This window comes from Apteryx rowi, unplaced genomic scaffold (assembly GCF_003343035.1).
Source record: "Apteryx rowi isolate R43461 unplaced genomic scaffold, aptRow1 scaffold_587, whole genome shotgun sequence".
NCBI classification, from domain to species: Eukaryota; Metazoa; Chordata; class Aves; order Apterygiformes; family Apterygidae; genus Apteryx; species Apteryx rowi.
The window spans coordinates 465,873-477,221 of record NW_020450857.1 but is presented as its reverse complement, the minus strand read 5'-3'; the positions used below and the strand labels follow the sequence as shown (position 1 = coordinate 477,221).

Genomic DNA, 11,349 nt, shown 5'->3' with positions numbered 1-11,349 from the left:
GGAGCTCCATGAAGCCACTGGGGACGGATCAGGTGGAGGGAGGCCTGAAACCTGCTCAATGGCTTTTGAGGTCCACTTTGGCCAACTGTAGGACAAGAGCCATCGTGGGGAGCACTGGGGTTGCCTTTGACCTGCCTCCACACCAAAGCCTCATCCAGTACCGTTGGCCAACTCCTTCGGGTCTCCTGCGCTCCTGCCTTCAAGAGGCAAGGACTCGGCCCGAGCATGGGCATTATTGGACATTTCTGGAAAGAGGGAGAGGGTGGCAAGATAAACTGAAGTCGGCTCAGAGATGAAGCCCTCCCCGCTGAGCTGCTGGGTTTTGGGGTGCTCCAGCAGCCCCCCATTTACCTGAGCGGCTCACCCAGCTCCTGGGTGATGTTCAGCAACCCCCCCTCCGACGCCTGCTACCCTCTTCCTTGTACACATCAGAGGAGATGGCAGAAGAGCACTAATGGTTGAAATAAATTTATTTCCTATAAGAAATCTGAGATGTTCGCATGTTAAAAAAATAAAAAATGTACAGGTATTGTCACAAAACTCACTTTTTTAGTATAAGTCAGTGCTTTTACAAACAGTAACAAAAAAATATATATATATATATAAAAATTTCCAGTTGGTACCTCTTCAATTACTCTGAACCCGAATAGTGACACTAGCTTGTGTGGAGCCAGGACCACAGAGGGACCCACATCTGATGGTGAATGAGGTGAACCATCCTACAAATGTCCTGTTTCTCTTCACGGATGGCGCTCAGGGCTGAGTGTGGACAGAGACAATTCCCCCATTGCCTCCTGTGGCCRTGATAATGTTGGTCAGGTCAGGAGCCCTCCAAGGGACCACGGCTCCACCGAGTGGGACCACAGGAACCTCCCAGTTATCTCTGTGGGGTTCTAGTCGCCCCGGCTATACTTGGCTGGTTACGTGGCACCATGTCGTTATCTCCAGCAAGCCACAAACACATGCTTAGAAGAAGGAAGGATGGGAGAAACTCTTTTTAGGTCTGAGAACTTGGTTTAAACCAGGATCAAATGTATTTGTCTAACCCTAAAATAGAGCCATGACTGCTCTTATAAAATATGACTAGTCCAGCTCTGCAGGACAATTTTCATTTTTGGGTGACTAAACAGCATCCTCGTGGCAAGGCTGGGCAAGGAAACCACGTGCCTGGGCTCTCTACTCTTAAACCCAGCAATTACAAGGAGAAAGACCCAGTGGATCATCTAGTGAAGTGTTTTGTGGATATTTTCGCTAGCCTAGTTTGAATTGTCCTGACAGACTGCAGGATGCAAGGCCACAACCAGTCAGGACTGGCATGAGGCATGTCAATTCAACAGCTGGAAAGCTGATCAGAGAAGACCTGAGCAAAAGCAGCCAAGATGGTGCTGTCCATCCCAACTGTGACCGGACAGATTCTGGTGGTTTTGCATATGCTGAAGAATATTTGACTCCCATTGGCCACACAAAGCCATGAGTGGAGATCAGCCTACATCCATCCTCCTTGAGAAGGGACATGGCACCTGGGGAGCTGTGTTAAGTCCAGCTCTTCTCCCCCACCTCTGCTGCCTACCTTTCCCTACCTTGAGGGTTCCTGTTCTTCTTAATCTGTAGACCCTGAAAAAACGTCCCGGTGGAGGAGCATCTCCACACGAGGGAGATGTGAGCCATTTGCCATACGCTTGATGTCTTCCTCCTCTTTCACAGACCCTCAGGATCAGCGTAGGCAAGACAGCCAGCACAGCACAGGCTGGAGGAGAAGAGGGCTAGGACTAGACACAGGAGCAGGGTCACTTCCCTGCTTAAAGACGCTCCAGTGAGAGTTAAACCCCCACAGAGGCTCAGCCCTGACTAGCGGACACGGTGCTCCCTAAGCACCACTTTTAATATTATGGCTCCTAAACTCAGCATTCAGCTATGCCAAATTTCCAAGGGAAGGTCCATGCTGTCAGTGAGGGATACGCTGAGCACTGGATTATGGGGAGACTGGACAGCAGGATCTGTGCAGGATTTCAGCAGCTCTTTGGGTCATGGAAAGCTGCTAAGGGCTGTCGTCTCTGAGCAGCAACGAGGACATGGCAGCACTTAGCTGAGGGTACGGGCACCGGTCTACGCTCCTTTGCTGGAAACATGAGTCATTAATAAGAGGGTTAAAAACAAGGCATAAAGATCTCAACCCCCTTAAGTTTTAATGAGCTGGAGATGATTATTAAAGGTAGCAGCTGAGACAACACTACGCGTTGCTAAAAGCCTTTCAAAGGTGGATGTTGTCGGGTGGCAAAGCACTAGCAGGTCTCTGGTGAGCAGGACGTTAACTCCACTCGCGCTTCTTCACGGAGGAGGCTGCAGAGGACCTACTTGCTGATACCAGCAAGCCCCTGTGGGATGGAGAGTATCACCCCACCTTTAATGGCAAAGCAGCCCTTGGACAAGACTTCAAAATCCCTTCCTGGCTAGTCCAGCAAAGGCAAGGGCATAAGCTGGGGGAACATTTCTTAAGGGCTGTCAAAGTTGTGAGAGTCCCTTCCCTGCAGCAGGTGGTATTTGCACTTGATATTTTTATCGACCTGTTTATTAAAACCACAGCTGACGCTCCTCATCAATCGAAAGCCTTTCTTCCCTTGCCAAGACACACAAAACTTCTGATAAACACTTGCTAACAATATGCCGGGGAATCTGGAGAAAGGCAAATGTATTTCTTCAGTTTTCGGAGGCCTTCTGCATGAAAAGTTTCTGGTTTAGAAAACAATCTTAAATATCCAGGCCGTGATTTTCTAGCACATTTTGCCACCATCATAGAGGTCACCGACATTCACTGTTGGGGAGATGCCATTCGGTGTTGAGCAGATGGGCAGCTTTGGCAGAAGAAACACAGATATGGAGTTTCTTGGTATAACCACAGCAGCGTCTTCCTTAAAAAATGTTCGAAATGGCAGCTTGCACAGGAGTGCATTTAACATGGACCATGCTGAAGTGGGTGCAAGCCAGGGCACTGCAAACCACCACAGGCCTTGGAAGACCCAAGGCATCACCAGCTCCCTTCACACACAGGAGAAACCCTTCCACTGGGGAGAGGGTACTCACCGTAATGTGATGGAGAAGAGCTAGGATTTCCCATCCTTGGATATTGTGTCTGTGTCATTGCTGTTTTTCAGGTGAGCATTGGGCACGATTCCCAAGGCCATTTCATTTTGGGGTTTCCCTGGCATTTTGTTGCCTGCAAACTTCACAAATCTTTGTCCTGCTAAGAAATATAAAATGGGATCCAAGCAACTGTTGGTGCTAGCTAGGGGCCTGGTCACCTTATAGGCTAAATTGATAGCATTGAGGGTCTGACAACTTAAGTCCCAGCTCCGGAAGGAGTAGTACAAGGTACGAGTGATGTGGAAAGGAAGAAAGCAAACGATGAAGACCATCAGGACTATGATTATCATCTTAACTGACTTCTTTTTGGATTGGGACATCCGGGAGATACCCCGTGTGGGCTGTAGCAGTTTCCGCGCCATTAGGCAATAGCATACGATGATGATGAGGAAGGGGATGCAGAAGAGAAGCACCAACATCACCGAACTGTAAATGACAAACTGGCCAAAGAGGTCCTGACTGGACGTGTCGTGGCAGGTGACACTGTCGCGCTTCATGCTGGTGGTGACAAAGAAGAGAACAGGCGACTGGCACACCACAGTGACCACCCACACGATGACYGACACTCTCCGGGCATAGCGAACATGCCCCCACTGCAGGGACTTCAGCGGGAAGCAGATGCCCAGGAATCGATGGATGCTGATGCAGAGGAGGAAAAGGATGCTGCAGTACAGGTTGGTGTAAAACAGGAAGCGAACTATCTTACACAAGCCCACGCTGAACGGCCAGTTGTCCCCCATGGCATAGTAGTACACCAGGAGGGGCAGGGAGACCACGTAGAGCGTGTCGGACACGGCCAGGTTGAACATGTACGTGGTTGAGGCATTCCATGTCTTGATCCTGAAGATGAAGACATAGAGGGCCAGCAGGTTGAGGAACAGCCCCACCACACACACGATGCCATAGGAGACAGGCAGCAGGACGTACTTGAAGTCCTCATCAAACACACACTTGTATGTGTTGTTTCCTGTGCTGCTTGTGACCGAGGAGGTGTTGACGATTCCGGTCCAGGCCTGTGCAGCTGCTAAGTTCGCCATCACCCTGGGGGGAAAGGAAAGAGGCGGTAAGGACACAGAGGTGAGGATTCCCTGGAAGAGGTGGAAAAGATGAGAAGACCCCACTGCTGCAACGATGTGGTGCATTGCAGAACTCAGCATTTTCATCGTTACTATGATATTTGCACACTTCCCCTCTCCTCCTGTAGATGTTGCCATCTGCGCTTGGGTGTGCCTATCCGAAAGCTACCCATAAGTATGGCTCACTGTGTGGCAGGCAATGCCATCGCAACGCACGTGACAGTGACTCAAGCGGTGGCAGTGCATATCTCGTGCCAGGACATCGTGTCCCTATTGAGGTCAGGGCCTCGTTGTGCTGGGTGTACACACAAGCAAGGTAGCCCCTCACGTGTAGGACTTAAGGTCTAGCAGATAAAGGGAGTTTTATTTTTCCTCATTTTACATCTGCAGCACAGAGAAGGAACCAAACTGGTCTAAGGTCGCCAAGAAATCCAGGTCATACCTGGGTGTCAAACTTGGACCTTCTGCAGCCTATTTCAGTGCCCCAAACCACCTTTCCTGGTAGGACCAAATCTGGTCTCCTCAGCTACAGAACGGGAAGTATGCTCCGTTCTGTGGTCAAGCATCCACGAGAAGAGACACAGCTGAGCACTGTGAAATGTGCATCCTACAAAACCACAGGCAGAAAAGGCAGAAAAGGGAACTGCATTCTTCAGAAAGCAGTCTTGTGACTGGCAGGGCAGTGATTTCATAGGTCCTTCAGGTCCTTCTGGTAGAGCAAACATCACCACAGCATCTGGAGACCCCTGTAATAAGCTTGCCAAAGGGAGTGCGTCCTCCACCTTCACCCTTTAGTCGCCCTATCTGGATTTAGGAGGAAAGAGTTGGTTTGTTGTTGCTGATGTTTTTTTAATACCAAGGGGCTACGGAAAGGAAAGTGCAGGGTTTTGCTCATCTTGGGATGACAGTGACCATTTGGCTGGTCCTGCTCTCTGGCCTTGAGAACTGCCTCTCCAGCATCGCCACCACCAGAAAGTCCATCCATGCTTGCAAAAGGCCAGTTCACACACGTGAATGACTGGCTGAGGCTGGAAAAATAGGCTACAAATGGTCACTGCAGACGTGCACAGTCTGGCATTGCACTGTTTTAGGAGGAACAAGGGCCCTTTTGTATGCCGGGGACAGCCCACGATCAAACCGACACACGATCACTTAGCAAGTCCATTGGCCAGGCTGCAAAACAAAACGGATTTGCCTTGCTTTTTTGCAAAATGAGCTGGTTTGATCCCAGGTGATGGGCAGCAATTCCCTTGACGGCCCAGCGCTGCTGCACCCCATTGCAATCCCGACACAGAGCTGGCTGCAAATACCCGGTGACGCAGGGCTTCGTCAAGCAGCCCAGCGGTTTTCCCCGAGCTGAACGAGGCCGAACCCATTAAAATCCTCCCCACTAACGCTGGGTAAGAATCAAAGGGGAACCCAAACACCAGGGAGGAAGCAGAAACCAACCGTCATGTGCATCGTGGTCCTCTAGCTAAGCCCGGAGGATGTAGCAGCCCCAGGGCCCACTTCTGGGAGAGGTAATCCAGTCCGCCTTGCTGGCCAGCTGCCCAAACCGGACTGAAATGACTATTGTCCCCATGTCTACGACTCGCACGGCTAACGACAACCGTCCCTTTGAAAGCACCCCTTTGGAAAAAGTCCTGAAACAGTCTCCGCTTTCATCTCCCCGTGCACAAAGGCAGAGGCAGGAGGGGCTCGGAGGCGGCTGGTGAAGCTGGTGCAGCTGGAGGGGAGCCGGCAGAAATGGGGTCACGGGCAGATGAATCCACTGCAGGAGCTCGGCGAGCAGGAGCGACCGCAGGACGAAGGATTTGGGTAAAGGTGCTCTCGTATGATTTTGCTGAGCCCGGTACGCGCCCTTAGCGTCCAAATCCCTGCGTGGCTTTAGGTGACAGTGCGCAGCTCTAACCCGGCACCACTATGCTACGTGAAACAAGAGGTCCTGAGCAAGGAGGAGGCAACGCTGTGCTCCTAGAAGCCATCAGCTGAGACTATCTCCGCCTGAAGCAAAGCTCCACTGCAGAGAAAGCACCCTGACAACTCATATCGGACGGAGAAGGGGTGAAGCGATCCCTCCAACCCATCATCACACGGAATAACCCCAACCGCTTGCTCCCRGGGGTGGATTAGACAGAGCCAGTTCTTGCCCGGCCTCCACAGATGYGGCACAGAAACGCTCCCCACTGATGTTTCCCTCCGCTTGCTCATCCCGTTGAACGCGTTTGGGAAGCAGACCACAAGCTTTGTCGGCCGAGGCTCGCGCGTCCCAGGAATGTGGGAAGAAACCACACGCTCCTTCCCTGCCTAACCTGCAATATCTGCAAAAATCCAAATATAACTTTGGAAACCACTCTGTTCTCAACACAAGGAACTGAGACACATCCTACACCATCCCTGGTCTGGCAGGTTCTGCTTTTTCTCATGCCTGGTTCTTCTCCTTCCTTCTCACTCAGGCAGATACTTCGCTCAACTATCCTCCACGAATATTTTTCCCCCTGCAGATGGAGGTGTCCAGGAATGCTCAGGGAAACATGAAAACACTTTTTTTGCTGCTTATTTCCCTGACTTCTTCCTTCACTCTTAGCTTTGCAGATCTGGAGCCAAAGACACAGCAGTTCCCCACAGACCTGGCAGCGGATGAAATGGTTTGAACAGGCCACCGTGAAGAAGCAGGCCATCCAAGAGATGTTCAAAAAGGCCCGGGGAAGGTCTACGGCTCTCCAGAAACCTCAGTCTCACATGTGGGGAGCCCCTGGCGCCCTGTGAGCCAAGCGGGGATATTGCTATCACTGATGCTGYTCTCCAGCGCTAGCGACACTGGGAGCAGGCAAGAGTCCTCTGCTTGCCAGCCCATCTGCGGTTCTTCCCCATTTCATCAAGCCTTTGAAAACAGCTGCAAGCCCCAAGTTCCTACSTTCACCCTGGCTTGAGTTAGGCTATGTCCTTGCCCAGAGGACACCTTTCAGGGCAATTTTTAGAGAAACTGGTGCAGGGGAACGACGAAAGCCCCAGGAAGCCCTCAAACGAGGGTCTGGGCCTGGTGGCCACTCTGCCACCACCAGCGGCAGCCTCGGCACCCATCCGTCTCCCTTCGGCTTGCAGCTGGGGGCTTATGGCACACTGCAATGGGGCTGCTTGCTTTATGAGCTATTTTGGCTTGCATCAGTGAATCTGCCACGCTGAAACGCAGCAGAAAGGCAAAGCTCCCCTAACGTTTCCCTGGACGCCCCATCTTTCGGCATCCRGCCTGTTCCCACAACTTATCTCCTCCTGGCAAGCTCCTGCAGYGCCAGCTCCAAATCACAGCTCATTCGGAACCCGTCTGTAAGACGACACGGGGAATCTCCTCCAGCATTTAGGGGGACGCGGGCTGCCCCAAGCCGTACAGAGCCCTCGACGCGGACGTGCCAACATCCACATCGCCTTCTTYGAGAGAAAGAGCAGATGGGGCTTTCTGGTTGGCGTAATCAGGGAGACAAAACCCCCGCTCACAAAGCGGCCTTGTCCTTGCCGCGCTGCCCTCCTTCTTCGCTCTTTCGGAAATGCAAAAGCCTTCCCCCTTTTTTTTTTTCTTCTTTTTCTTTTGAGTTTTGCCCAGATGCGCAGGATTCCTGGGACAAAACCCGCTGTGTCTGTCGGGGCTGCGGTCCACCCYGTTCGCCCCCGACCCCGTTGCATCCGTGGCGCCGGAAAGGATGCGGCCAGCCAAGCCATGGGGAGACACAAAAGCCGGCGGCYGCCCTTTCCTCTGCCTACGGGCGGGATGACAAGCGTGCCAGATTTTATAGCGATGCATCGAGCCCCAGCTGGGGCAGGCAGGGACGGCGGGRAGGGAGAAAGCAAAGGGAGGCAGCACTCTTTGCCCGAGGAAACCAAGCAGGAAAAATACTTCTGGGACTTCTAAAAGCAAATCCCTCCCAATGCTTCGGTGAGGACCAGTCGCATCTGCTTCCACCGGGCTCTTCCCATGTTTTTTTTTTCTACCGTACGGATGCAGATGACTGCGCACACTTTTTTATGCACCCTCTGGTCACCTGGGCACAGCAAGCTCAGGGCATCGCCCCCGTGGGCTGGCTCCTCCGGTTTGGACCACGTGCCGGGTCCGGATGAACCTGGCTGCACCAGCCGGACCAGCTCACTCCATCCCTCTCTTTGCAGCCGGGCTTTGGGCTGGCTGCTGGAAGAGCCCGTTTATCCCACGGGCCTTGTTTATTTTCCCAGAAAACAGGAAAAAGCTCTTCACCTAAGAAACGAGGGGGCCAGCAGAGGGGGGGGCATTGCAGCACCCCATCCAGCCGCGCCAACCTGCAGGTACCTCCGACCACGGTGCCGGAGAGAAGAAGGGTGCAAGAAGGCACTGGCGGCCGCAGCGGGTCTGCGTTGCAATCCCAAGTCTCATACGCCCTTGCTTTTGCTCACGTATATATTCCCCCCGGCACGTACATGTGATGCTGGTATCCCAAAATACTCCTGTAACGGTATCTGCATGAGGATATTTGGATGAGTAAATAAGGGAAGGAGGGGGCTGTCGGCGGAGGAGAGCACGCACCAAGGTCACGGGTGCCCGAGCGACTCGCAGCACCCAGGGCCAAGGCAGGGCGACGGAGGAGAGATGCGGTTGCGCGTCGAATCACCGAGTAAAGGGGTTTAATCCTCTTTTTTGCCCCTTTTCTCAGTGACCCCGCCGCCCTCCCAGCCGTCTTGGTGGTGGTGGTGGTGGTGGTGGTGGTGGTGGTGGGGTTGTGCCGGGGAGTCCAGCAGCAGGACCAAAATCACCGAAGCAAAACCAAATCGCGGCCGCGACGAATAAGTGAATTTGCGCTGGGCTTGGATGAGGTTTAATGGGAATAATTAATGCCGATGCATTTCCTGGCAGGGCCGCGGAGCCGCGCAGCTGCAAGCAGCCCTGGCTGCACGGATTGCAAACGCAGCTCCCGGGGTCTCGCGCCGGGCAGGGGGGGGGAAACGATGCGCTGCATTTATGGCCTTTCCCTGCCCATTTCCCTGCCGTTCTCGCAAGGGCCAGAAGCAGAGCGTGGGTGTTTTCCCTGCCCTGATCCGTAGGCATTTCGCGGACATTGCAGGCATTTCGTGGACTCATCAAAATCCCCGCTCCGTAGCAGGAACCGCTCGCGACGCCGGGAAGCAAACAAACAACCCGGCACGGCTTTCCCTCCTCCGGGAGCGTGGTTAAAATCCTCAGCGACTGCAAGAAAACAGCCGGCAACTTCCGACCCCCGCGGAGCCCCGGCCGAACGAGCAGCCGGCGCGAAGGGCGCTCAGCCGCGCTCCGTCACGCGTCCCAGGGCCCCGGCTCTGCCGAAGCGTCCTCGCCCCGGCCAGCACCCGCCGGCCCGTGCCTCAGTTTCCCCTCCTGCCCCTCAATGAGAAGGGCAAAAAGCCCTCCGCGAAGCAGCGCGGGGTTACGGGAGCTTTGGAAGCAGCAGCCAGGAAGGAATTTGGGTCTAACGCAGTGAAACAACAACCCCCCCCCCCCAATATATTGGGAAAGATGCAAACAGCTGGAATATTTCGAATTTGTTTTCTCCGTGAAAAGCGGTTTCTGAAGGTTTGGCTTAATAGAGGGCCATAACTAGACCTACGCTGGAGAAGGGGAGTTTGGATGCAAGATAGAATAACCTGCAAAAAAACCCCCCACGATCTCATCTCCTGATTTGTGTTTCAGCTCACATGAAATGTTGCAGTTGGATCCAAACGACTTTTTCCAGGAATTCTCCTCCTGAGAAACCCCCAGACTCCTCAGCTCTGATTTAGGTGAACCCGAAGCAACCTTCCCTCGCGGCCTGCGCTTTCGAGGGCAGCCGAAAACCAAAATCCCCCCGATTCACCCCAAACTGGCTGCAGCGCCGGGACACCCCGGGTGCCGACCCCGATCCTGGCATTACAGCGGGCTCAAACCCCCGAGGCAGCAGGGATGGAAAAATTAAAAAAAACGGGGTGTCACGATCCTTTAGGCGTCCTGGTGATGAAGAGGAGCGCTGCAGGGCTTTTTTTTCCATCATTTACACAAGAAATCAGACTCCGCATCCACCCGCGAAGATTTTCTAGAGAACAATGGAGGAAGCGGCAGTCGGGCCATCGAGGAGCGACGGGGACACCGGAGCGCGGCCCGTTAGCGGGTAACGGCAGGACCATTTTATTCCTCCATCCCGCAGCAAGGAGGCCGAAGGATGAGGTTTCCTTCGCGCGCCCGCAAACGAGGAAGAGGAACTCGGAGCGCGCCGAACCCGTTTGGCAATAACCCGATAAGAAAACCGGAGCGGAGGGTCAAAGCAGATGCTTCGACCCAGCAAACGGCCGCTGCAAAAATGCAGCTCTCCAGGAACCGGCGCGTTTTCGGGGCTCGTCGCTCCAAGAAAGGATTCAGAGACGGGGCCTTGCTTTCGGTCGCGGCGCAAAGGCAAGCGCGCAGCCCGCGAGGCTGAGCGGACGAGCGAGCCAGCTCGGCCGGGGCCGGAGGTGTGTGCCGGAAATCGCGGATAAGCAGCCGGCCGAGTCCCCGCGCAGCTGGGGAAGACGGTTGCGAACCAGCGAGTAAGCGAGCAACCGATGCCGGGGGAAAAAAAGAGGAGTGGAGGGAGGCTGAAGCGCGCCGACCGCCCCGTCGTTGCTTGGGTCGGTTTGAGGGTTTTTGGGGTTTTTGCGGTTCGCACCTCTGCCCCGGGTCTGCACGCGTGTGCGTGCACAGGTGTGTGTGTGTGTGCGCTCCTACCCCGCCGGCAGGTGTTGCACGCTGCCGCGTCGGGCGCGTGCTGCGCGCTGCCACCCCGTCGCACGCTCACGCTGCGGGTGCGTCGCCCACGCACGCCGTTTGCACACGTGCGTGTCCCACGCTGCGCACCCCCCCACACCCCCCACGGCACCCCCGGGATGGGGACGGGGACAGGGATGGGGACRGGGATGGGGACGGTGCCCCGCGCCCCGCTCGCTCGCAGCTCACCGGGTTGTGCCGAACCGAGCGGAGCCGAACCGAGCGGAGCCGAGTCGAGTCGAGCCGAACCGAGCCGAGCCGAACCGAACCAAGCCGAGCAGAGCCGAACCGATCCGATCCGAGTCGAGTCGTGCCGATCCGAGCCGAGCCGAACCGAACCGAGCCGAGCCGAGCCGA

General features: G+C 54.6%; 1 protein-coding gene across 1 annotated transcript; it reads right to left on the bottom strand.

Annotated features, from left to right (window-relative positions):
• Nucleotides 1-538: 538 nt before the first annotated feature.
• On the bottom strand, nt 539-11,239 carry P2RY2 (purinergic receptor P2Y2). Its single transcript, XM_026082646.1, has 2 exons — nt 11,182-11,239; nt 539-4,182 (listed from the first exon to the last, which is right to left on the bottom strand). Exon 2 carries the CDS (start codon nt 4,176-4,178, stop codon nt 3,102-3,104), a length of 1,077 nt encoding a protein of 358 aa, XP_025938431.1. The 5' UTR covers nt 4,179-4,182; nt 11,182-11,239; the 3' UTR covers nt 539-3,101.
• Between the last annotated feature and the right edge of the window lie 110 nt (nt 11,240-11,349).